Consider the following 25,376-nt stretch of genomic DNA (forward strand, 5'->3'; position numbering starts at 1 on the left):
ATGACAAATTTTATCTAAATCTTTGGGATAAAATATCTTTGGTCAACTGCCGCTGTAGTATTTTCTTATACTCTATACTTTTATTATACTAGTCCATGCTCTTTTTTATACTTCGCAATCACACAACCAACACAAGGAAATGCTCAATTCATTAAAATATTTAAAAAAATGTTTTTACCAACCACAAATTTTAACTACAGTACTTGCGTCAATTGTTGCACTTTGCAATCTCTCAGTCTCTCTTGCCATTTGTAAACATTTAAAGCTTCAAACAGCAACCTGGCTTCAAAGGGTTTCACACTTCATGGGTCACGGGGATTAGAGTCCTTTCAGCGCCATAAAACCATCTCTGCTCCACAAAGGTTTGATGTTATTAGGGCCCCAGAGTGGCACTGGTGGCAGGAAAAAAAAACCTCAAATTAAGTCTCAGTTGTTTGCGATTCCTTCTCCTGCTGGTTTTTCCATTTCTGCAGCTCCAGAATCAGAATACAGAGCTCCTTCTCGCCCGCTCTACTTCGCTATTGTACCTGTCCCAGGCTGTGCCATCTGTTTGACTGGCAATGCTATTCAGTTGTTTCACCCAGTAACTTTAGACGCGATGATACAGGTCTATAAGGTAGAAAAATTTGCAACACAGCACTGGCAAGAGACTTATTAAGCGGCCATTACTTAATTACTTAATGATAATATTGAACTCTCCACGCGAGACAAGACATTTTAGCTGATGTGTAACAGAGCAGCAGAGACAACTCTATACCTGAGGCTGATGTAACATGTTAAAGACAACAGCCACAAAAAATACATTTATCTTTAAATTATTAAATTAATCAATCATAAATTGACTGACACAAAAAACACCATTTCAGCTCAACCACGTTGTAAAAGGTTGCTCTAGCAAAAGCGAATACAGTAACTAAAAACTTTTGAAAGCTAAGGGTTAAATGTTTTTAGTAATTAGCTCAATTGGTGAAAATGTCTCTCCTCTGCCTGCTCTGCTGTATAGTGGGCCAGCTGGCACAATGATGGCAGCTGCACTTCAGCAGTGGATGAAGTGGGGCCTCTCCTGTATGTAACGTGCTAAATAAAAAGAAAGGAATTATTAATTCGAAATTGCTGTAGCTGCTGGTCGTTAAGCTTATTAATGCAATCAGGAAATTCAACATTGGTGAAAGCTGGAAAGGCAAAATACTCTTTAACGCAAGCTGAATGTGCTGCAGAATCATGGAGAAAGCTGCACCTTTTCCAGCTCTATTCTGGGGTGGTCTCTTCAATGTTCTATGAACAATAATCTGAGGCACGGGGGGCATTCAGACCTTAATCTGGAATAGCACAGCGCCCCCCTAAACGCAGTAGCAGGGCCAGCAGATGTAACAGGTTAATGTCATCCATCAACACCACAGTTGAGAAGGTGGAAAGATTATGCTACTGGACAGGAGGATCTTTGAGATCTTCTGGTTGGGAGACAAAGATTTACAAATTCCCAGCCCCACCCCCAAATCCTCCAGCACTTAGGCAGCCTCCTTAACTACCTCCCTCAGCATAGTGGGGACAACAGGGGGGTGGGGGTGTGTGAAGAGGGGGCAATAACCTGTACTCTACCTACCCCCCCCCATCCCATCCATGAAATAAAGGGCAACCTTTGAATTGCTAAGAGCTCACAGCTGCAATCTCCTTCATGCGGGCTTCGCTGTCCTTGGGGTGGCATGATCCTGAATACTCAATTAACACTCTGCTAATTAGCCGCTGACACACGCTGAATTCTGATGAACTAATTTCAGGAGACAGATAACGAGAGGGGAAAGTGAAGAGAGAGGGGGGAAAAGAAACAAAGAAAGAAAAGGGAAAAGGCTGGTTTGGATAGAAAAAAAGAAGCCATTAATTTCGGTGCTTTTTAAAAGGCTCTTTCTAATTGCGGTGATCAAAGGCAGCTGTGGTATGCACAGTGGGTAAGTGAGTGGGGAGGGAGAAGGATGCTGAGGCAAAGAGGAGGAAGAAACAGGAGAAAACAGAGAGCAGCAGAGGAAGAAAGGAGATAGGAATAGAGGGGAAATTGAAATCTGATCAATAGGGAAGAATTAGGAGCTGCTCTTTAGCAAATGGTTAAGAGTCTGACTGGCTACCGCTCAGTGCTTCAGAGAATGGAGTGAATTAAGGGGTCTAAACGCTAAAGTAGCAGAAAACACAAAAGAACTCATTTCCTAGACCTAGATATTTCTGATGCGTCAAAACCTTATCAATTTTAGGGTATTTACAGAAGAAAAAAAATGAAGGGAGAATTATGACTTTATCTTACACTTTCAAAGGCTGCACCAGAAATCCTTAATTCAGACCCGTTTCTTAGGAATGGAAGTTTTGAGCTTGCAGTGATAAGCTGTGTATTACAAAGTTTGCAAGTCCTACATATTGGGCAGACCGGCTCAGATAAGAGTGAGCTTTCCCTTTGTCTACTAGCAAACAACAATCATTAGTCATTAACTACAAAATGGGGCTGTGCGGTGCAATGAATTTTCCTTTTACAGTACTTTACTGGAAGGAAGCAAAGAACCCCAGCAGTTTGCTAACCAGCACATCACCGTGTCTAAGCTGAGAGGAAAAAAATCTGTTCAGTAAATTAGGGCGCTGTAAATGTGTTTTAGTGGGGGTTTGAATGGATGAAATGTTTGGAAATGCAAAAAATATACAAAGAGGAGGTGAGAATCATGAAGGTAAAGTAACAGCAGATTGGATAGGACTTCAGCTATCTATTTAAACACTTATCACATTGCTCTGACAATTCTCAAGACTTCCAGAAAAAACCATTAGATAAAAACTTTCAACTCCTGTATAATCTATTCCATTAGCTACAGCACTACTAGACCAAGTTAGAAAACTGCTCCGATAAAACTTTTTTTTTATCCTTTGTTGAGAATGCATCAAGCACGAATTGCATTTTAATGTCATGTTATCCAGAAAGCCGAGATGATTTGAAAAAACGAATTTTATTTTTGATCGGGCACAATCTGGGACCTGGCCTTTCAAAACCAACTTCTTTGAATTTCATCCTCAAGTGTTTGTGGAGTGTCAAATCCATTGTCCTTATAAAATACCCTTACGCTGTAAAAGTCATGACTGTTAATAAAGATTAATGCTCTTGTGAAACTCTCTTAGATCTTATCGGTGAAATAAAGTTTCAGCACTGCAAAGAGCTTAGTTTTGGATGATCAGATGACATCTTACTTCTAAGGTCTTTCAATCTGCAGGGCTCCTGCTTATTTAGGGGAAAACTGCTGGCTCCTAATGAGATTAGGCTTTATGATATCTATTGCATTCTTCTGTGTTTAGGTTCACAAAAGGCCTAAGAATGCAAATGCAGAGAGCACAGTAGCATTGCACCCCGAACAATACCTGCCTTGTTGTTAATGGAGGTGTCATCTGGGACAGGCCGATCAGTTGGGCGTTTAAAGCTAGGCCTCAATCGCCGTGACAACCATTTGTGCCAATACAATAGCACCCAGATAGAGCCAGCTGTTTAGGCCCTCTACAATTAACACTGCTTCTTTTCTGGTTTAACCACAACAGCTTTAATTGACTGTTGTAGAAGCAAAGCACAGCTACATTAGGCAGATCTGACCACAAGGCCCCCCGAAACTCAGTCAAGACAAGCACTGTCCCAGTTCCTAGATTCAACAAATAGATGTGTCCTGCTTGTTCAGCTGTCAGTCAATCATAGACCTTGTACTCCACAGGAGCTCCCTGCCAGCATAAGTGGAGTACCATCTGCGAGTTGACAATCAGCGGGCTATCGTTTGAATACAAGATGCGCAGGCTTCACACTCACCGGTATTAATAAATTAAAAGCAAATTAGAGAGTTCATGGCAACCTGCATGGCATCAAAAACAAAATTCTATCATGTTTATTCATGGATTTCAATCTTGATTAAAAATGATTTGCTAGGAAGTCTTCTTTGGGGGAACACCAGAATATCAGAGGACACATAAGGCAGCCCATATTGCTTCTGATCAACAAAACAGTGTCTTCCCACATAAAAATTATGGGTCTGTCAAGGCATAGCCTAAATGCAGATCTGAGCCTTCATTACCTTGTGCTTTCCCGATTAGCAAGCAATTAAGAGGAACATTTAGACAGCAGAATATTAACAGAATAACCTGCTTCCATTTTAAATGCAAGTTTTACAAAATATATACTTTTTATATAAATTGACAAAGATTAGGTGGTGGAAATGGGGGCTTGGCCTAACATTTTTTTAGAAAAAGATGATGTATTTATCATTATGATGGGATAGAGAACAATCACACAAGGCTCATTACAGCCTGCCCTAAACTTGAACCCTCCAACAATCTGAAATATTCAGGATAAGAGAAGACAATTGTTTTCAGAGCGCTGGCATTCTTGTCAAAAGACGCCCATATTGGAGTGAGGGTCATGACTGGCCGCCTAATGTTGATCACCAACTTCTACAAGAAGCAGCAGCAAAGGAGGGGGCTGCTCTAGAGATTTGTAAATCACGGCTCTTCCGAGTTTCAGCTGCTGAGGGCTCAGAAAGAAGCAATGGTCCTTTACTGTGTGGAGCAGTGCCTTCAACAACATGCAGACAGAACAATCCTCTGGGCCAATCTCCAGCTCAGTGCAAGCCAGTCCAATTGATGATAAGGTCATGGCTGACATCTTCATTTCCAAAGGAAGACATTGCAAAAGCACTTCATATATAGGAGGGGACCCACTTCATCTAGCCCTGAAGTGCATCTCCCACCTGGGAGTTGCTTGGTAGCCAAACGCACCTGCAGCCCCACTCACAACACAGCAGAGCAGATGGAGAAAGAAGAAATTTTAGACAGAACGCCAGGGCTTATTACCTCTGCCCTTACATATGATACCAAGAGATCTTTAATGATGGGACCTTGGCATAAGAGTTCAGTCCCCAATCACTGTACATGGGTATGATAACAGATACTAACAAGTTCTTCCCCATGATACATTCACAATTAACTTACAACGTACAAGTGTAATCCCTTCAACAGGCTCAGAAAACAAATCACTTGAACTCAAACACATGGAAAATACTGACTTGCATGCAGATTGCAAATGAAAGCATGAGTGCAAACCAGGAAATGGTCTGGGGTTGGACTGATTCTTGGACAAGAGGGGAGAGAGACCCTGTGAAAGGTGGATATAGCTCATCTTAACCTCCCCATGTACTAGATCTTAAAAAAACCCCCAAAAGAACAACAACAAAAAAACAAGCGGGAGTGATCTTGCACCTGATCTGACCTGTGTGGTATTTTTGTGCAAGGCTGCTGGGCTCACAGCATGTTGCAGCAGACGAGACAGTGCTATGTCACAGTGCTGCCTAGGCGGCAGGAAGCCACACAACACATCAGTTGAGGTGAGGTGATAGCAGGGAGGGTGAAGGGGGTGTTCACGATCTGGCTTGTGGTTCTCATGCTCTCGGGAAATGGCTCCTTTTCTCCCTGTTTTGGATAGGTGGAAGCATCTGTTGCCCCTGCCTCTCCAATCTAAGTAGGGCATCGTCCTCCTGACTGACCACAGCCCAGCGCAGCCACCTAGCAATGTGGGAGCACAGAGCAAGGCAGGCGAGAGCTCAAAGATACCAGTTTCCGCCAGTACACACGCACGCACCAGACAGGGTGTCTGCACCGCGCTGTCAGCAAGGCCCTGGGACGAGTGTGCTCTTAGCTCTTCACTCTACCGGACACCGGCGTCTTGAAGTCTTCCCTCGTAAATATGAACGCCATCCTCGCCTGGAAATGGTGTGAGATTTTATTTTAAATTAATTTAGCGTGCACTTCAGAGCTGCCAGGAGGCCAAAAAAATGTGATTAACTTCTGAGATACACGACGTACCTATTTTCTGTTTTCCAGTTCAGAACATTGAAAGCAGATGAAAATTAGGCACATTTTCCCCAAATGCACGGTTTACTGTGTGCAGCAACTTGAAATAAAGGCCTAGTTGATGCAGCTGTAGGGAACATTCACAAGCACTCTGAGAAACTGCATCTGTCCTGATCCCCCCCGAGGCACCATCACAACAGTCATGACTTGCTGAAATAAATACATTTACCTTCTGAAAGGATATAAAAAGACCAAAATATGTATCTGAAAGGATTTCACCCTGGATTCACATGTCACAGCCTTGTTTCACTATGTTCTGACTGTTGGGAGCACATTGCAAATGAACAGTTGCAGACTCTTCCCACAAATAACATATATTTTCAGCTCTGCAAGAAAAAAAGGTATCCAGCAAAGCTACGATATGCAGAGCCAACTCCACAGAGATCAGACAGAATGTTCATTTTTATCTTACAGGCCATGTTATCCAAGAAGTAATAAGTGTGTCATTTATATAAAAGCAATAAATCAAAATGTTTAGCCCTGACCATTTGGGATTAAAAAAGCAAGCAAAGAGAATCATAGTTACCTTACACCCTGGAACAAACAGAGCTCAGAGCTCCTCGTCAATGATCCCTACAAATACTGTCAGAGATTATTAAAAAACACAACAGGCATTTCAAAAACAGGGACAAAGTGAACTGAATCTGTATAATAATTCCCTGATTATACTGATCCTTACAGTCAAACGCAATTTGATTTTAAAAATTCACTGCAGAAGGACTCATGGCAGTACTTCAAAAATGGATTTCATCATTAAAATGTAAATGCCCTGGCATTCACAGAAACCTAAATTTCATTATTAAAATCTCCCTTATAATTAAATCAATTCATTTTCTGATTCTACAATACCAAAACTAAAACTTGAGGTAGTGTCATTCGGATACTGCCAGGGCAGACATCCCTTTGTTTTTAAGGACCTCTTCTTCAGGAACCTCTGAGATGGAATTAGTGTACAGAATGGAAAATCTGTTTAGGGAAAAAAAGGTGCTACATCACACAAAAAACTATTTATTTTCTGATCAATTGCAGTACCAAATTGCAAAGCTAAGGATTGTGTTTTCTACTTTTGAGATTATTTCTTTTCTGAAACACCCAATCATAATTAACCCGGAGTGAAAGGATACAAATGGACTTAATTCATTCAGAACTGCTCAGGTTCTGGTCTGTGGTGTCTGGACACCACAGATGCGGTTGCATCTTCATGCTTTGCAGAAAATGTCATCAAATGTTGGCCATGCATTCCACATCTTTTATCATCTCCGGGTTACTGCATTGCTTCTGTCATTTGTATCAACAAAGCCAACAAACAACCTAGGAAAGAAAAATCTATAGACTCTGGAATAAGATTCACATTCACAGTGGGTGTGTGAGTATTGCTGGGGACTGATTCAATAAAAATCTGACTGCTACAGGACTGGTTTTGCTACATCTAAGATTGGTTCAATCTGCATGCGGGTCATTGGTAATCTGGCACAGGTACAAAAATCTTACCATAGGGATATTATTAGAAGCCTAATATTCTCACCCCCTTAACATTCAGATTTTCCCTGATTGGGCCCTCCCTGGAACAATTATCGAAAAAAATTGATCGTTCCCTAAGTGTATTCAACTACAAGAGACTCTCCCAGGCTGGATACCATACCTTCTCCAGCATCGGTCTCCCTGCCTGCTCGATTTTACATTTCTCCCACTAACTCCGTATGTCATTTCAGATGAGTCGGGGTTTTCTTTTCATTCTCTGTCTGCCCCCCCCCCCCCCCATCAACCCAGCCCCTTTGCCCGCTCTCTCAGCCTCTCTCTGCTCTCCTTCTCTCTCTCTCTCGCTCTCTCCCCCTCTGAGTAAGTGAGTTTCATTGGGGGCGCTCGCTGAACTAAATCACCTCAGGGCGAACACTTTATTATCTGTAGTCGAAGCGTCACCACAAATACCATTCTACACACACAAGTGTCACTTTCCATTTGTCTCCACTCGGAGGTATTAGGCTAGCGCAGCCAGCCTGCGCTCTCATCTCAAACTGGCTAGCCGAGGAAAATAAACAGCGTGGGAAAACAAATTACTCTCTGCCACACATTCCTGCCTACCACCCATTTAAAGCAGTAGCATCCATGTTGCCTCGTTTCCCTGATTGCAGAAGCCATTAGGCCGTGTTCTGTATTGTTATTTGGAATGCTTACGAAGCTGTTTTTTTCCCCCCACAAGGCTTTAACTCTATGTGGGACACAAATATTAACTGCGGGGCTGTCATTTTAGCCAGTTAACACACGCAAGCTCTGACTCCTTTCAACTGCAACGAAACAAACATACTGGTTAATTTTTAATCAGCGATAACAGCCATGAAGTTACATTTTCACTCTGGAGCTAAACAGATGAAGTGGTTGCAGATTTTAAGAAAACCTGTTTTTTTTACTTTGGCTCACAGAGTATGGCGCATACCCGGTGACTTTAGATGAGATAAGGAGAGCACTCTTCATTAGCGATTATATGAAGCCTAGGAGTGCCAATCATCAGGAAGCAGACAATATAGATCAGAACCATCTCTTTTGTGTCTAGGGAAGGTATGGTATGCATTAGAGGACACAGGTTGACTCGCAGTCTCGGAGTGTTGGCTTCAGGCTGCAAGACATTATTTGAAATTTGAGAAAGGTAACCATCTTGCCCTACTTTGGAAATGAGCCTGCACCCCAATTTAAAAGGTCACCACACGACAGAAAAAGTGGGGTTAATTCCCATGGTCTAAAACCAACGTTTTGGTTTAAGGGAGGTTAAAGGAATCTCTTCAGTCCTCGAGGGAGTACAATACAAAGGGAAACCAGTACAATCATTTAAGGCCTTGAGAGATAAAGACCATGTCAAACAAGTGTACTGTTTCAGGATCAGTAGTGAAACTGGGGCCCTGAGACAAAAGTGTGTGCATTAAAGACCTGAAAACACAAGGCCCTTCTTTATACAAGGGAACTGGAACATTTATGTAATTTTGTGGAGGTCGGGGGGAAAAAACTCCCCAGATATACTGTCGAAGCAGGATCCCCAGAATCCTTTGAGAAATAAAAGCGGAGATCAGTAAGATACCAAGCTCAAATAACCAAGATGGGTTAAACAGTCTCTCAGTTGTAACCCTTCCTATGTCCTGATGCTCCTCTCAGCTCTCCAAGCCTGGACTCGCTGTGGTGACAGCATGCCTTTAGCTACCAGCAGCCACATGACAGTGTGCATGTTGTGCAGTCTAGAATCCACAGCATTATCAGAGAACATCCCAGCTCAGCACAAACACTGAGCCATTCTGAGTACCGACTGGCACACCAGCTAGCGTTGTCATGTGCGATTAGAGCTCTATCCTCCAGCCTGCGAGCAGTGTTGTGGTCACCCTCTCTCACAGCCACCCCAGGACTCTGCCTGATAATACACCTCCATCACAGGGCTAGTACAGACAGTAAAGACTGGGTTTCCCACTATAGGAAAGCCAAAGAACATCTAAAATCACTGCATTTCAAAACAAAGCTTGAGCTCCACATTTGACATTTTTCCTTTAGAAACCATCATGAACAAGGTTCCTTATTTACATCAGGTGTTAAATATCATTCATATTTAACCATTTAATCTCAGGTTAAAAGAGTATATTATATATTATTTCCTGCCCTTCCATGGTAAAAGTTCTTTTTTAAATCAGGAATAACAAAAGTTATTCAGAGGTCATGGAAAGCTTTTTATTACTTCTCTATAGCATAAAAGTGCTTCTGTCCTTGCGTTGACTGCTTACTGTCTCTTATATCATTATTTTTTCCTGTCATCACATTCTATCACTAATCATTTTTTTTACTTTCCTACACTTCGCTAAAATGAAACTTGACAAGGGGCGACAGCCGATCCAAAGCAAATAGTTCTTCCATTTTTAGATCTAAAAGAAAATGCCATCTGGCATTTTAAAGTCATTCCTATTGTACGAATGTCAAGAGTTATTCTGTTTACGAGGACTATTTATTGAAACCATGTCCCCACTTCCTGGGTAAACATACCCAAACACATACACACACACCCCTCTCAGTTTGCTTAACTAAATAAGTCCCCCCTTATTACACCCGAATGGAAATGAAAGTCAGTCTGGGAGCCTGGACTCCCTTGGTAGATCAGAGTAATAGTGTTCTGTCTTCTCAAACAAACAGGATTAAAGTGAGAAGATGCAGCACAGCTCCTCAGCTAAACTGGAGAAGGCAGCTGTGTCAAAGCCTCAGTTTACCAGACTTTGTTGTATCAGGACTACTGGAGATAACATTACGCAGTGTGTGACGGGGGAAAAAAGTGCACTGCCAGGTTCTTGTTCAGATTACGACAAGTTTCAGCCCATTACTTCTACAAAATGTCATATTCTACTAATTTCCCTAATTTCCTCTGAAGCAAAAAGAGCAGATATCATTCAATAGAACTGGTGCTACTAGTGTAAAGTAGTACTATGACTCAGACCTCAAATATTGCATTTATGAGTTGTCTGTATAATGAAATCACTGGGAAGCGAAGGGGATGATTAGGTTCCTTTAGAATGAGAACCGCATTCTCTTCTGTAACACAGGGCAAAATAACAGGACGCAAAGCCTATTGTGGCTCTTGAAACGAGTGAGATATAGGGAGAGAAAAAGAAGCCAGGAAGTTCTCAGAGCAAAATAAAACAGAAGCTCAGTAAAAGTAAAAAAAAAAAAAGAGAGCTGGAGAGGTTGGCGGAGGGGAAGGGAGCTGAAAGGAGAGAGAAACGTGTGCACGTGTGTGCGTCTTCACAGGCCTGTCAGTCCCAAGGAAGAGGTGCCGTGCGGAGCCGCAGGTAAATGTGAGAAGAAAGGCGCCCGAGGGCTGCCCGAGGCGGTCCTAGCCCTTCTGTTCTATCATTTAGGAGACATGTTCTCCACTGATTCCCCAATTAATATTTAATACCGCTCAGGAAACGGCGCCTTCCACAGAGAAAGAAAGGTCGGAGTGAGCGACAGAAGGCTAGGAGATGGCTCTCTGTGGGTCACCAGTGAACTGCAAACCCCTTCAACGTTTTCCTGTAACGTACACGGGGGCGGGAACATAACCTACACAGAGAATTATATCTGGGGGTGTTTGTTTCAGATATTTTTTTCAAACTGGAGCATCTGCACAGCACATTACTCAAGAGGGATTTAAGTATGAAATGGAGCTCTGCTTCCACCCCATCAGTAAGGTAGGATGTGCTGTGAAGCCTCAAAGACCGACTGTGTGACTTTGGGTGAAGATACTGTACACTCTCCACCTTTTCTTTCAGAGGAGAGGTCAAGCTCGAACGTCCTTGCATCTCAGAAGCGCGGGAGTAAGATGGAATAACAGGGAAAGGCTGTATCAATGATACTGGGAGGTGTACAAATCCCATGCTGACACTGTATAATAAAAAAAGCCAGGAGCATAAAACACTGGGGTTGAGGGGGGGACTTGTTTAGTTTGTGGGCCCTTTATGTAAAATTGCTTCGAGTCGATTTTTTTTTCTTACGCCCACAGTTCCTACAAAGCGTCTTCTAAAATGGATAGGGGACTGGGCAGGGAGAAACTCTCGGTGCCAATCTCCAACAGGGCCGCCAGTCAAGTCAGGCAGCGCGATCTCGTACTAAGCACTCTCCGAGGCCCCTTAACCGGCACCTGGGGGTCTCGCCCCCCGCACATAACACTGTGTTCCCTGGCTCAGATTGACTCCGGCAGACAAGCTAGCCACACTAATTGATGTTAAAGGTCCCGGAGGAGCAATGATATTAACATTGTGCTGCGAGTGTGCTCTCCCTCCCTCTCCTGCTAGCTCGCACGAAGACACGGCGTTTTCCTATCAGACTACACTGCGGTTCTCCATCTCGACGAAAAAATCCCTTTTTTGAAAAAAATAAAATAAAACAAAGGGCAAATGATAACTGGCATCGCCACTTTCAATTAATATAATTAGAACCGATCAGTGCTGTAACCTTATTACCAACAAAAATCGCCACTATTATTTTTGCGTCTTTAGCAGTGCATTAGTGTTATCGAATGAAGCAAAATCTTCTCATTAAGTTGATCTTAACTTGCAATGACAACAAAGCACTCTGAAAATGAGTTGCACACAAAGTGCAATGAAAAAAAACCCCCGCGTGTTTAAAGTAATCAGGGGATTTCTTAATAAATGTTTGTTTTAACATTTTGTTGCAGAGCCAGCTTCCTGAAAGCAGCTGACCGAGTCGAAAAGGGCTTTAATAATAACGTAGCACCTACAAAACATCACTAAACTGCCAGGGAAAAAAAACTGACTCTCCACAGGTGCTGCAGCTAATCCAGCCAGGCCCCCCTCAGTGTATAAACATATTGGAAATCATGGCATGACTAATATACAGAAGGAAGCCCCAAATGCTAGCAGGCTGGAAGAAGAGATCTGTCTATGAAAAAGCCAAGAACAGCCACCACTGTCTCAGACAGAGCATTCTGGCTTGTGACAAACAGTGCAGAGTCCAGAAAGCTGGTAGAGACTAAACAAACATTGTTCGCAGCATACCAGATTCGATACAAATAGGGCTAAAATTGGCCAAATCTAACAAATGCAAAGCAGTGTAATTGAAAGATTTTGAAAACAGGCAAGGGAGGAGCAACAGAGGAGTTCCAAAAGTGATTCTCACAGTGCAACACGGATTCTTCTGTTATAAAACCTATTGGAAAAGAAAATCAGACTGAGACAGTCACAGCTTCTTTCTAACAAAAGGGCAGTTTTGTTAGAAATCAAACACTCTTCGAGGGTAGGGGCCACTGATGCAAGAAGAATGCAAACTGTGCATTTAGGAGTTGAGAGATATATTTGTAGCTATACCGGTTTGAAATTTCAAATGATTTTGTAAATACTGCTAATATTCTGAAAACCCCCCACACAGCTGGATGACTGAGGATAGCAGCATGAAAACCGAAAGCCAGCAAAAAAAGAAGTCTTGCTGAAGAGCTCAACTAATCAGAGCTTTACAAGGGAACTGGGAGCTTTTCAATCACTAGAAAAGGTCAATTCTATGCAGATTTACTGTATTTTTTATAGCTACCATGTGAACCATTTAGCTGTTTCAACATTCCAGTTTACTTTCTAAACCTAAAAGGTCACAATTTAAACCCCCACTCATGACCATCTAAAACATGTTACTAGTCAATCTGACGTTTCTTGACAGAAAAAAATGCAGACATTTTAATTACATGTGCAGCTTTGAGGTCTGCATTTACACTCTTCAGCCACATGCTGTGCAACATTATTGCTACAGTGAAGTTTAATGATCGTGTTCCAAGGCATGGATCTTAAGGCTGTTTTCTGGCCTCTCACAACTGCATCTTGAGCTGGAAAATACTTACAAAATTGAAATCACAGGTTTGTTAAGGAATTATAGAATTGAAGGAATTCGAGATTTCCGTTTATTTTACAAAAGCTGATCTAGAGCTCGGTGTTAACATTTTTAAGATAGACTGCAAGACTGCCCTTTAGAATTACGTTACCAACTCTCGAAAAATGGTCATGATGATAAAAACAGTGCACACAGTGCACTGTTTTAAAGAACACTTCTTTAAACTCAATACTTACAAACCCCAATTACAAAATGAAATCTGGAGCATCGGGAGTATACAGTGTCAGAGTGGCCAATGTTCGGACGTCCTTAAAAGCGACATCTACAACCCCGGTGTGGGTCTGCATGCCCCTGAATTCAGGATGAGCCTTGCGTTGGCGCAGCCCTTAGCAGGAATAAGCGAATACCGCCAAGAAGTACAGTATACGGATGGAAGAGCAAGATGTTAAAATGTCATCCCATTCGTAGCTGCGTTTTCCATTTCTTGGAAGGAGGATCCCTGTCCGATACGTTGAGATGAGAATTACGGACCTCAATGAGTGACATCCAAAATCCGCCTCGCGCTTGATGCAGTGCCTTTGGGTTGAAAACTAAAAAAGTAACATCTTTCATAACCTTATCAACCAAGACGTGGCACTAATAGGCTCCCCTGAAAAAGAGGGGATGGGTGAAGAATAGGCCATGGCTGACAGACTGTCATGTACGTCCACTGGCTCCTGAGGAAAGCAGAGGCCTCGCACACTAGGCTCCCTGAGGGAAGAATAGCCAACGAGGGAGACACAGGATCTAATTATCCCTGCAGATCTTGGATAAGGGTCAGGGGGATGTGCAGGACATGGATCCTTAGATGGGATGAAGAGTGCAGTAGCAGTAGCACACTTCTGGTACCAGAGGTGTGGGACTTAAAGCCATAGTGTCCCATTAGGTAGCAGTGGGGCTGAATCATAATGGGACACTATGGCTTTAAGTCCCACAACTCCGGTACTGCAAGAGGCAGCTCCTTTTTCCTGCTGGCTCCCCTGGCACCAGCTCCTCCACACTGGCATGATGTCAGTGTCCCATATGTGCTGGCTTTCCGAGCCAGTACCTACTGAGCAGGATGAGCAAAGTGGCCCTCCCTTTCACATCCATCTGAGAGTCCCCCCACCAGCGGCAGGGACAGATCACCCCTCTGCTGCTCATCCTCCTGCCCCAACACTCCAGCTGGTGGCACCGACTTGCTGAAGCGCAGAAAGAGGGAAGGATTTCTTGCTCAACTTTATTTTCATTCCCTATCCTGTCTGTACCCTTTATCCTGGACTCAGGATAGAGACAAGATGAGCAAGACATTTCTCTGTCTGTAGCCTCCATCTCATCACAACATCAGTGTTTGGACTATTAAAAGTTGAATAGAAATTCAATGCACAAAAGACAAAAATGATTAGATGTATAATGTATACACTTAATAAATAGTGAATAGGAAGAATCTGAAATGAACAAAATAACAGATAATTAGAGGGGAATTGGGAAATGAGTGACATCAGTATCAAAGCCAACTGCAGTTAGTTCGCTCTGATGAAAGATCTTGAATAAGGGGCAGAGAAATCCAGTCATAAGAACCTATTCATGTGAATGTGAAAACCACAGATTTGGACCCCAATTCCCTAAAGAATTACAGGCCTATCTCCAATCTACCATTCTCATCTAAAATCTAAGAAAAGGGGGTTGCAAACCAGCTACATGATCTCCCAATCCACCCATTTCTATCTGCTTCTTCCAATTCAGGGTCGTGAGGGATTTAGAGCCTATCCAGGCAAGCAATGGGCGCAAGGCAGGATACACACTGGACAGGACAACCGTCTATAGCAGGGCGCACACACAGACACAGACACGCACACGCACACACTCACCTCTAGGGCCAATTGTCCCAGAAGTCAATTAACAGTGTGTCTTTGGACTGTGGGAGGAAACCCATGAGAACATTGAGAGAACATACAAACTCCATGCAGATAACACCTCATATATCTAATAATTTTTAGGAAACCTTTCAGTCTGGTTTTTGTCCCACTCACTCAAACAGCTTTAAATCAGAAAAGTGAATGATGTGCTTTTGTCTTCAGACATTGATAATGATCCCCATTTTTGACCTTCCAGATCCAAGTGCAACCTTTAAAACCATCAACCATCAAAAACGAATATTTTAAAAACCTCAAACTGCAGCTTTGACCTGTCCTGGTTTAAATCATCCCTAGAAATGTACATGAACCGAGTCCGTCTTTATTCATATTATTTAAAATGTGGATTCCCTCGAGGCTCTGTGATTGGGACCTACTGTACGCAGTTTTTCCTTTGAAAGCTGCCACTGTGGAAATGTTCATCAGGAAATAATAATGTAAGCTTGTTGTGATGATGACACAGCTGTATTTGACTATAAAACCCCGTAACTCCTCAGCCAAAAGCAATCTTTCCTCCTGCCTTTGCTGACATTAAAAATGGGATAATAATTTTCTTAGGTGAAATGCCCCAATGCTTCCTACCTTTTAAATCCAGGCTGGAGACATAATTCTTTAGTCTACATTTTCCTTATCCGTTAATGGTTACTGGGTTGCCAATTGTCAGAGGATGTTATATAATGTAATCCACTTTAAATAGTTATCTTTCATCCCGTTACTGTAACACGCTTTCCAATAGCCAGTGACATCATATCCTCTAATGCCAGACCCAAGATGGTTAACTGCTATTACAAATCTGTGAGTACTCTGTGGCAATGTATTACAAAAGGGCTTGGGTCAACAACAAATAAAATGATTAATAAAAAAAAAATCAAAGAATGGTCACGAATGAAATTTAAAAACCAAAGACCAGAAACATATGCCTGAATCTTGGGAGAATCATGAACTGAGATCAATCTGCCCATTTCTGCCCAACCTCTCTGCCTGGAGAGTCAAGGTGATAAAAACACTTTGCAAATTGCTTTCAACTAATTCAATCCAGTCACTGCCCACAGGGGTCAAAAGCAGAAATCTTCTCTTCAGATTCAAACTGCTTTTCTCAAACCCACCCAAAATGCTGAGGGCTACTTCTCCACTAGTCCACACAACGAAAAGATTCCTAGATAAGACCACAACAGTATTCATGAGAGATGTCCTCATCCTCTGCTTAAAATTCCACTGTATGTATGGGTCGGTAAACTTTTTTTTAACGAAGAAGCTTCAATTCTTTACAAAGTATAAGAAAGTTTTGTGCCGTCTTTGTTGTGTACGGTAACCGATTATAATTCTGAAATTGATGACTATTGTACACTCTAAAAAAGCAAACTGTAATAGGATATAATAATTTATCCCCCATCTGTTATTCTGGCTTTTATAACCTAGCCTCGCACTCAATACACAGGGAACCACACATTTTACTGTATTGATTAGTGCCCACAATTTACTATGTAATTCTCCTGTAACCCCAAATGGCTCTTCGATCTTAGTTAAAGAACAACCGAACAAAAGGAAAAAGCAATCACTGACAGTAATCAAAAACTGAATGTCAAGCACAATTTAAAATATATATATATATGCTCAGAATGAAAGTGTATTGAAGCGTTAAAAGAACTTTCCCATTGAGCTATTTAAAATTTCAGTGTGATAGGTGTGGCTCGGGCAGTCTCGTTTTGCCATGTTGAGGTGAGAGGAGAGGTCGAGGAGATAACCCTCTGGCTGAGGAAACTGGATCGGAGTCACAGAGATGCCCCTTCCTTCTCATTCTCCAGGCTGATCAATAAACTCATCATAGACCCAAGCAGAGAAGGTGAGATGGGAGATTATTAATAAATCTTCTGTTGCCAAGAGTCTTCACTGTCCGAATGCAATTAAATGCATTGGTAAACACCTCATTGGGAACCTTGCTTCAATTCAACAAGGCATGACATACCCGTCCCAGAGAATAAACTAGCACAACTAGTAAAATATCCTTGCTATCTTGCTTCCTTAGGAAGGCATTGTAAGGAGAATTTCCAATTATCTGAGCTAATAATGTTCGGCATAAGTACACTTGTAAGAAAACACAAGAACTCTTCAGGCACCAATGTCATTCTGTTCCATACATACCGTATAAACCTCAATTTATATTTTACAATTTCGGAACTTCCACAAGAGACCACAAAAGAGGGGGGGAAAAACAACCCCTTCAGAGAGGTCACTGACAGTTTCTAGAGAGGAGGAGGGAGGGCTACAGACCTGACCTTGTGTTGGAGCATCTTGATGCTCTTGTGGAGATGCAACAGTAACTCTTCCCTGTACCAAGCTTTTGACCTTCACTTTCTCTACCCCTCCACAACTGAATGTGTAGAAAAGACTGGATTGCTCCGTGTAAGTCAAGTGACATGGGCGCCATGAAGGGTTAAAATCCCAACAGTTCCAAAACACAAAAACAAAAACAAAACAGAAACCAGGCTGTGAGGCAGCAGGGTCAGTATGAGCTCTCTATACCCACGGGGTCTTTTGATGTGATTAATACCTATTAGATTGAGTGTGCCCTCTCTGGATTAAACATAATGAGAGATCTAGCTCTGTCACAGCATTCCTCTTTTATTTCCATATCTACTGGAGTAACAGACAGACATGAAGGAGGGCTGGTTGGGGGTTGGGGGGGGAAGAAGGCTAAAAATGTCACCCATAAGGCAGGATTTAATTAAAAATGACAGGGCCTGGCGTTGGGAGAGTGCAGCCGTACATGGGGTATTTGGGCACGCTGAAAGCTGTGCTGTGATTTATAATTTAAGTAATGCTCGGCATTCCTTTTAATTCGCGTCGAGCAAAAATCAAAAGGCCGCCCCCATGAAGCTAATCCAATATGATATTTTTCAGGGCAGGCGGTCAATGGATTTTTAAAACGCTCATCTCTCTCTCTCTCGCTCTGCCTGCCCAGAAGCTGAGAGGACTGTGATAATGGAAACAGCCCTCCACCTCTCGTTTCGCTCACTAGGCCCTGCGTTTGGGAATTGATTGTCTGGCGAGCTGATTTGAATGTTTCCAGCTGATGTTCGAGCCGGTTAAGCCTTTTTTACCGAGGAGAATGAAGGGTTTTTAATGGGGAGTTGCATCGATGGATCATGCAGGCCTGCTGTAACGGAGGGCACCACATCTGCACGTGGGAGTTACTCCTTTTGGGTGTTTTATTTTCTCTGTTCATTATGCTGTTGGCCCCTATCGCTTTAGTGCAAAGGATAGCAAACACAAATCGGGATTTTAAAGCTCTCTTCTCATCTCAGGGGCAGCTTTGCTCTCGTCTGCCCATATCCTGTGCTGTACCTGCACTTGCACTGCCTGTCCCCAGTAGCGCGCCCTGAGACGAGATGGGGAATAGGTGGCAGAGGCCAACACAGCAAGACAACAAATTCTGCTCCTTCTTCAACTTCTGATCTCTATGAACTATCTTACGCACCTTCGTTAGTACGAATTGGACTGAGCTCCTTGTGTTTGTACCGTACGTTGGCATTTTCACCGAATTGATAAGTGATAAAGTCATCTGGGGTATGGTTTTTTCCTCTCCCAGAAAGAACCAATTTTATGTTGATGTTGCCGAATCTCAAGCTGCAGCAGCTATCCCAGCCCTTTGTCAAGCCAAGAGAAGTTGATATGTTGGGTTATTCTTTGGTTTTCTAAACCATGGTAAGATAACTCACAAAAGAATGGCAGGTTCCAACTGACAAAGCGAAATGTTCTTCATTTACAAAGTGTCAGTGCAATCACAGGTTTGTGTAGCTTTTAAATGGGAAGTCCCTTTGAAGTTGAAGTTTAAGGTAAAACCAAACTGTTCTTTATGTTTTATAATGGAGGTTTACAGCAATATATCAGGGATAACTTGGAGAGAATTCATGTTCTCGGTGATGCTGTAGACATTTCTACCTTTTAACTCCCCAAAAGTTGCTCAGGTGGCGATAAAAACTCCTAAATCAGCACCAAGCCTAGGTGATAAGGCCCAGTCTTCTCAAAGACGGGGAGTGAATCAGACCACGGGGCTGCAGAGTCCCGCCTGTCAATTAACTCCTGACTCCTGCGAAGTCGCAGGGATAACCTCATTAATAAACCTCCTCTCTGGTGCGCCCTCTGAATGGAGCTGCGCTCTTGTCCAAGCAGAAAGTACTCTTCACAGGCTCACTTCGATTTTTCTCTTCTAAAAAAGGACCAAATGTAGCGCAGATAAAAACTGCGTGCGAAAGCGTAACCTTGTCCTCGTTCTCCCGTTGCTAGAGCTGGCTGCCGAGGGCTCTGGCTGAAGGAGTAATTAGCTGGAACATTTCTGAAGTGCCGAAGAGCAGAACCTCAGCCAGCTCTCACAGAAAGCCATCGCCGTCTTATTACGATGATCGCTTCGAAAGAAGGATGGATGGGCGCAAGGTCATATTAAAAAGCTTAAAGATGCTTTGTTCTCCCTCGCAGGCTGCTTTCGGCCTGTGCTAAGGTTAGGACACGAAATAGAAGAGCTTTCTCTGGTTGCACCTCACAGATCAGACTGCACGTCCAACCACATTAACCACACAGATCACGTCCTAATTTCTTTTTATGAGCCCACAATTTATCCACAACTTAGGCTTAGATCCTTTAGTGCATGGACAAGAATACTTCTAAACAAACAAACCACCGCACTTTTGTCGAAATAATGTGTTTGCCAATTCAAAGCAGAAGCAGCTTGCTTCATACAATGTTTTTTTTTTATCACTTGTTTCAGAGCACCACTGTTATTCAATATAAAGGAGAGCACAAGCAAACAGTCCACCTCATAAAAAAGAGAAGCTATCAACCTTTGCAGTCTTGTTATAGATATAACTCATGTCCCCTGTCAATAGGCTCAACTCTGTAAATGTTTATGGCTACTCTGGTCCTTAGTGTGATGTAGAGGGCAGATGAGCCCCTGGAGCTGTGTCAGCACACTGGGATCGCCACTCTCAATTCAGCAGAACGAGTGCTCCAATATTAACGACTCCGTTATTTACCTGTTGTACCATGACTCAGTAGTTTTCCTCTCCCTTTATTTCCTTTTTAATGTACTGCATATGCATTTTACAGCTATATACACACATACATTATAAAGGGAAACCATAGGTCTGTCAAATGTCGAGAGTTAATAAATATTAATTCCCAAAGTTCATAGCGACTGTATGCTCTTCACACCATTAACCTAAATGTTGATCCTGGTAAGATATACATGTACTGTACATGAGTGCACACAATCAAAGAAACATACACATACTACTCACAATTACGTTTAATTGCCATCTTACAACTAATGCAACATTTGCCATCACTCTCGTAAATTTGAGCCAACTTCTTCTGAATCCACTGCAACACAGTGTCAGCTCTAAAGACATGCAGTACCTTCATGTTTCCATCGGGCTACAGCTACAATTAAGCAGCAACTATGCTGGACCAGTTTGACATATTTAAAAGGCTTTCAATATTTGTTATATAAATTATATACCAAGAGGCATTTAAAACAAGTAAATGTTTACGGCTACTCAACAATCAATGCTATACACAATCAACCCATAGACTCTGGTTGTGTTTCTAAAGCCTCTCTGTATTCATATTAAAAAGTGATTTCCCTATGGAAACTGAGCTGGACCAGAAGCAAAGCAAGGGGTTAGATCTGATGCTGGAGACCTGCCGCCGGTCTCCATGGGACAGCGCCCCTGAACTCACATTTGCGGCTGGTGGCGTGCGGGGCCTCCAGGGTCTTGCTGGGGCAGACGAGGTGCTGGGCAGGGGGGTTCTGCCTCCTCTGCAGACAGGCCAACATCGTGGGGCGCGGGGTTCTACAGCCGGGGAACAATCCGTCGACTCTGTTAGGGGGAAAAAAACAAGGCATGTTCCATCAGGCCTGGGAAAACCAGGATAGGCACAGCAGGTCTCTCTCGATCCCAGACAGGGGGCAAAGGACAATCGGAAAAGAAGGCTTTCCACCAATCAGCCGTCTTTATGGGGAAAATGGCCCACCTGTGCAAGCCGCTGATATATCTGATATTTGCCAGGTACGTGCTACAAAACCAGTATTTGATGGTGTATTTCCAGCGGGGGAGAAGAAAGAAGCCTGTGAGAAACAACAATAAAATGCTCCCAGCAAGTGCCAGGTTCATACTTCGCAACTGCTAACCTCCTTTAGAAGAACCTTTAGATAACGGATCAGTTCTTTACCCCTCTGCTCCTACTGTAATCAGTACCCCCATCTACTGTCTCCTCTCATTGTGTATATCTTGTGTATTTTTTTATTGTCGTTGTCATCGTTCTGTACAGCGCTTAGAGAAGCCACTTCTAAAGGCGCTATATAAAATAAACATAAATAAACTGATGAGTGGAATGATGAACCTGGGCCTTCCCAGCCAAGTCCGTTCGCTTTGAACGGAGCTCCAGAACAAGTTAGCTTCAACCGGCCTGGCGCTGTTCCACGCCCCTTTCCTCTTCCTTCGCTTTCCCGAGCTGCTTCCGCGATATGATTGATGGCGGTATCTATTCAAAGCGCAGAATGGAAATGCCTAAAGCAGCAGTCTTTCTGCAGTAACTCCGGCCCAAGCGCGACAGCTCTGGGAAGCTGGCGGCCGAGCCTGCAGATGCGGAGGAGAGAACGAGGGAGTGTGTGTGTGTGTGGTGTTTTGGGGGCGGTGCCAGCTGTACATCAGGGCCACTGACGGCACTAATCAATCTCCCATCAAGCCATAAATCTCCCCTCAGCTCCCCCCCTGCTGTTTCACAGGAACTGCAACAAGGGCACACAAATGATGGCTGGCAGAGGAAAAAAGCAACACTTCCTCAAAAAACCATCAGAGTGCTCCCAGAACAGAATCAGTACAGAAACCATGCATTAAATCTGGACTGTCCTGTTGCACCACTATCATTTTTGATAGATGCCCACTGTCACCCCCTTGATGGATTTCAATAGGCTTCATGGCCACACCAGTACTCTTTGTCCACACAGCCCATCTCTGTCACAGACCACAAAATATTTACAAAACAGATCGGTTTATGGCCACCGATACCCTAGCCGCACTGCTGAATTTGTAGCTCCTTTTGCTGTCAGACAAAATCGATTCCTTTACATGCCAATCACAGATTGTCCTCCACCCACCTGACCTGACTTTCCTTGGCTAATGCCAGAGTCGAACCCAAACCAGACCGAAGAGACTTTTCGCCCTTTCTTTTTTAAACCATTTTCTGAGCATAAATTAAAACCTAGCCCCTAGAGAAGAAAAGGGGTTTTGGTCAAATTTATTTTTTTTTAAAAAAGCTGCAAGGAAAAGAAAATGGGTGTTAGCAACTGCCAAGTCTCTGTCTGCATGCCTTCCTCTGTTTGTGTCTGTGTGTCAATATGTACCCCACATCTCCTTTGTCAGTGCTCATCAATATCAAACAATATAATTCCCCACTCACGCCAGGATCCTCACACTGAAACAAAGAGAGCAGTTAAATATTTGATTTTGTGCTGTCAGCGCTACTGTCTTCAGCCCTGATCTACAGTGGATTATTGAAAAATTATTTTGCATGCATGAGTCAGAGGCTGGTCCCATTTTAATTTGTTTATTTTTAATATAAACCACAAGATGAAAATAAAAAAGGAGGCGCCATGCTGCTCGCTATCTATCCATTACTTCATTTTAAAGTTTGCATTTTAATATACAAGAAACCCATTACAATAATTATTAGCTAAAGGAGTAATGTCGAGCTAGCCACCCACTCTCCCCCTCTAGTGTGCTGAAGAATACCAGACTTCCCAAAATGAAAAGTGCCAGACAAAAGAGTACTCTGGTATTTCACCGCTTCTAAAGCTAAGAGCGTTTATCAGGAATGGCACCATGTGTGAAAAATGAAAAATGTCACATCTCGTGTTCTGTGTATGAAATTCTCAGTCGGTAGAAACAGCAGTAGACACGGCAGCCAGTGAATAAGTATACTATATTATTTTTTTTAAAAACAAAGAAATCAGACATGAAAGAACAACCCAGACTCGTGCCCAAGTTCCTTTTGCAAAAGATACGTTAAGAATTCACACCTTTCGTTTTTCTCAATTTGTCTGTCTGAGCATCCAGCTAAAGACATTCCGAAATCTCTCAAGGGGGGGGCGAACAGGATCACAGAGGTGAACTGTCAAGAACCTCAACACAAGCCAACAACAGCAGACCCGACGACGAGAGTCTTCTATAGCTAAAGAACCTGCTAATTCATCCGACTTTCATCGGCGTAAAAAAAAAGAAGAAATATTAACCGAGGTGGAATGAAAAGATGGAATTCTTATCATTCTTTGCGACACCAGAATGAAATTTTCTCCCTCACAGGGTGCATGTTTGAAGAATCTATTTAATGTCCCCTTTTTTCCTTTGCCCACATATATTTTTTTCACAAGGGCAGCTTAATTGAAGGCCTCCGAAAAGGAGGCAAAGCAATATCAAATCCAGGCTCTGGCTGTATCAACTTGATTAACTGCACCTCAACAGATAGTGGGAACAGAATAGATTTGATTTCAGCCAGGTGCCAAGAGAAATCTCTTTCCTCTCTTCCAGAAAACCACGCAGCCACTTTCATCTAATTATTGACTATTCACGGGCTAAAAGCCTGTCTCTGTCTCTACTTTGTGAGGATACTAATTTCACAACAAACCTTCCACTACCGAACAATTGTTAAAAGAAGAAAAAACAGGAAAGTAAAAGAAGAATAAAGCCTTTCCTCGTGGGGAATGCCTCAGTTTCTTCCTCAGAAAATGAAAGACAATTGTGTAACTACCTTTCATTATTCTTCATTTTCTCCTCGGCAAATGTATTCTGAAAGGCATTATCCTCCCTGAATGGGACCAGTTCTTTTTTTAATTCCATTTCAAAAACCAATTTTCTTCTATTACTGCCTTTAAGTGAGAGAAAAGAGTCCCCAAGTTTATGTTTGGCACTCCTTTCTCCCTCTTCCTATTTTTACTATCCTCAGTTACTGGCATGCTTCTGTCTTAAAAAAAGAAAAAACAAATCACATTGATTCCTGAGCCCAAACTGAAATGGACACCCAACTTCCTTTATTAAGCGTCAATACCCTTTTTACCAATGACTGACCTGTTATTAAATTAACGGATTAAAGCAGGGGTTTGCAATGAGGGGAAAGGCAATGCAATAGACAGACGTCAGCAGTAGTTGTATGCACCCCACATTGCATGTTGGGTTAGTTTCTCACCCTTCTCTGCCCATTTTTAATGCAAGGCAGTTCAGTTTTTTGAGAAAGATACCCAAATTTTTCTCTTTCAAATATGATGATTGAAATGCAAATGCATCGAGTGGGAAACAAAACAGGGAGATAAAAAGCCGGTTCTACACCCTTAGTGTTTGTTTAGAAAATGAGGAGCACAAAATGCAGAATTTCTAGAACACGGCAGAGATAGCTCATTTGGTTGCTAATTACTGAGTGATCCAATTCATTTCTGTGCCACCCTGAAACCTGCTGAAACAATATACACATGAGCTGGGCTGAAGCTCAGATGATCCCTTTCTAAAGACCTCGTGAGCTGACAATACTGTGTTGAAATTAACAACAGTAGGGAAGAAGTGGATGCTGGGCTAGATTTAGCAACGGTAAGCAAGGGAAACTGTTGTTGAGGAGCAGAGAAACAAGTCTTTTGATGTTAAACACAAGCAGAGACTTTCCACGTACAGTGGCGTTCTATAAGAGTAGAATTTCAGTGGGGAAAAATGCCTCAGTGGCATCCATGGCAAACATTCTTCATCCCGCAGCATTTATACAGTAGCATGATGTGCATGACTTGCAATGCAATTGGACAAAAGTGAAGTGCTAACCACATGCCACAGTAAGCTTAAAAAAATGTATTCTTAAATTAGATAAATCTTGAACTTAAAAAACCGTGCCAGATTCCCAGGCCAGTTGTGCTCGTTCTTCCTCCCTGTTCTGCAGTGTCAAAGGAGAGGTTGGAATCTGCTCTTGGAAAATAGGATAAGCATGGACCAACTGGAGTGCAGTATACAGGGAAAACAAACTCTGCTCTCTCTCTCTCTTCCTACCCCTTCTAACACACCAGCAAAACAACCCAAATCGCCACACAGAAGCAGCACTGTGACCCCTGTCCTCACCTCTCGGGTCCCACATCCATGGATGTGAGAGAGGAGTAGAGGAAAG

General features: G+C 42.7%; 1 protein-coding gene across 3 annotated transcripts in view; it reads right to left on the reverse strand.

The window, feature by feature from the left end:
• Positions 1–25,376, reverse strand: part of fam222aa (family with sequence similarity 222 member Aa) — a 73,547-nt gene that overhangs the window by 15,003 nt on the left and 33,168 nt on the right. For all 3 annotated transcript variants that reach the window (XM_006640206.3, XM_069182324.1, XM_069182323.1), the window contains exon 2: positions 20,919–21,058. In XM_006640206.3, the coding sequence (XP_006640269.1) occupies positions 20,919–21,015 (97 nt within the window). In that variant the 5' untranslated portion in view covers positions 21,016–21,058. The remainder of the gene's footprint in view (positions 1–20,918; positions 21,059–25,376) is intronic.

The sequence above is a fragment of the Lepisosteus oculatus genome, chromosome 22 (assembly GCF_040954835.1).
Source record: "Lepisosteus oculatus isolate fLepOcu1 chromosome 22, fLepOcu1.hap2, whole genome shotgun sequence".
NCBI classification, from domain to species: domain Eukaryota; kingdom Metazoa; phylum Chordata; class Actinopteri; order Semionotiformes; family Lepisosteidae; genus Lepisosteus; species Lepisosteus oculatus.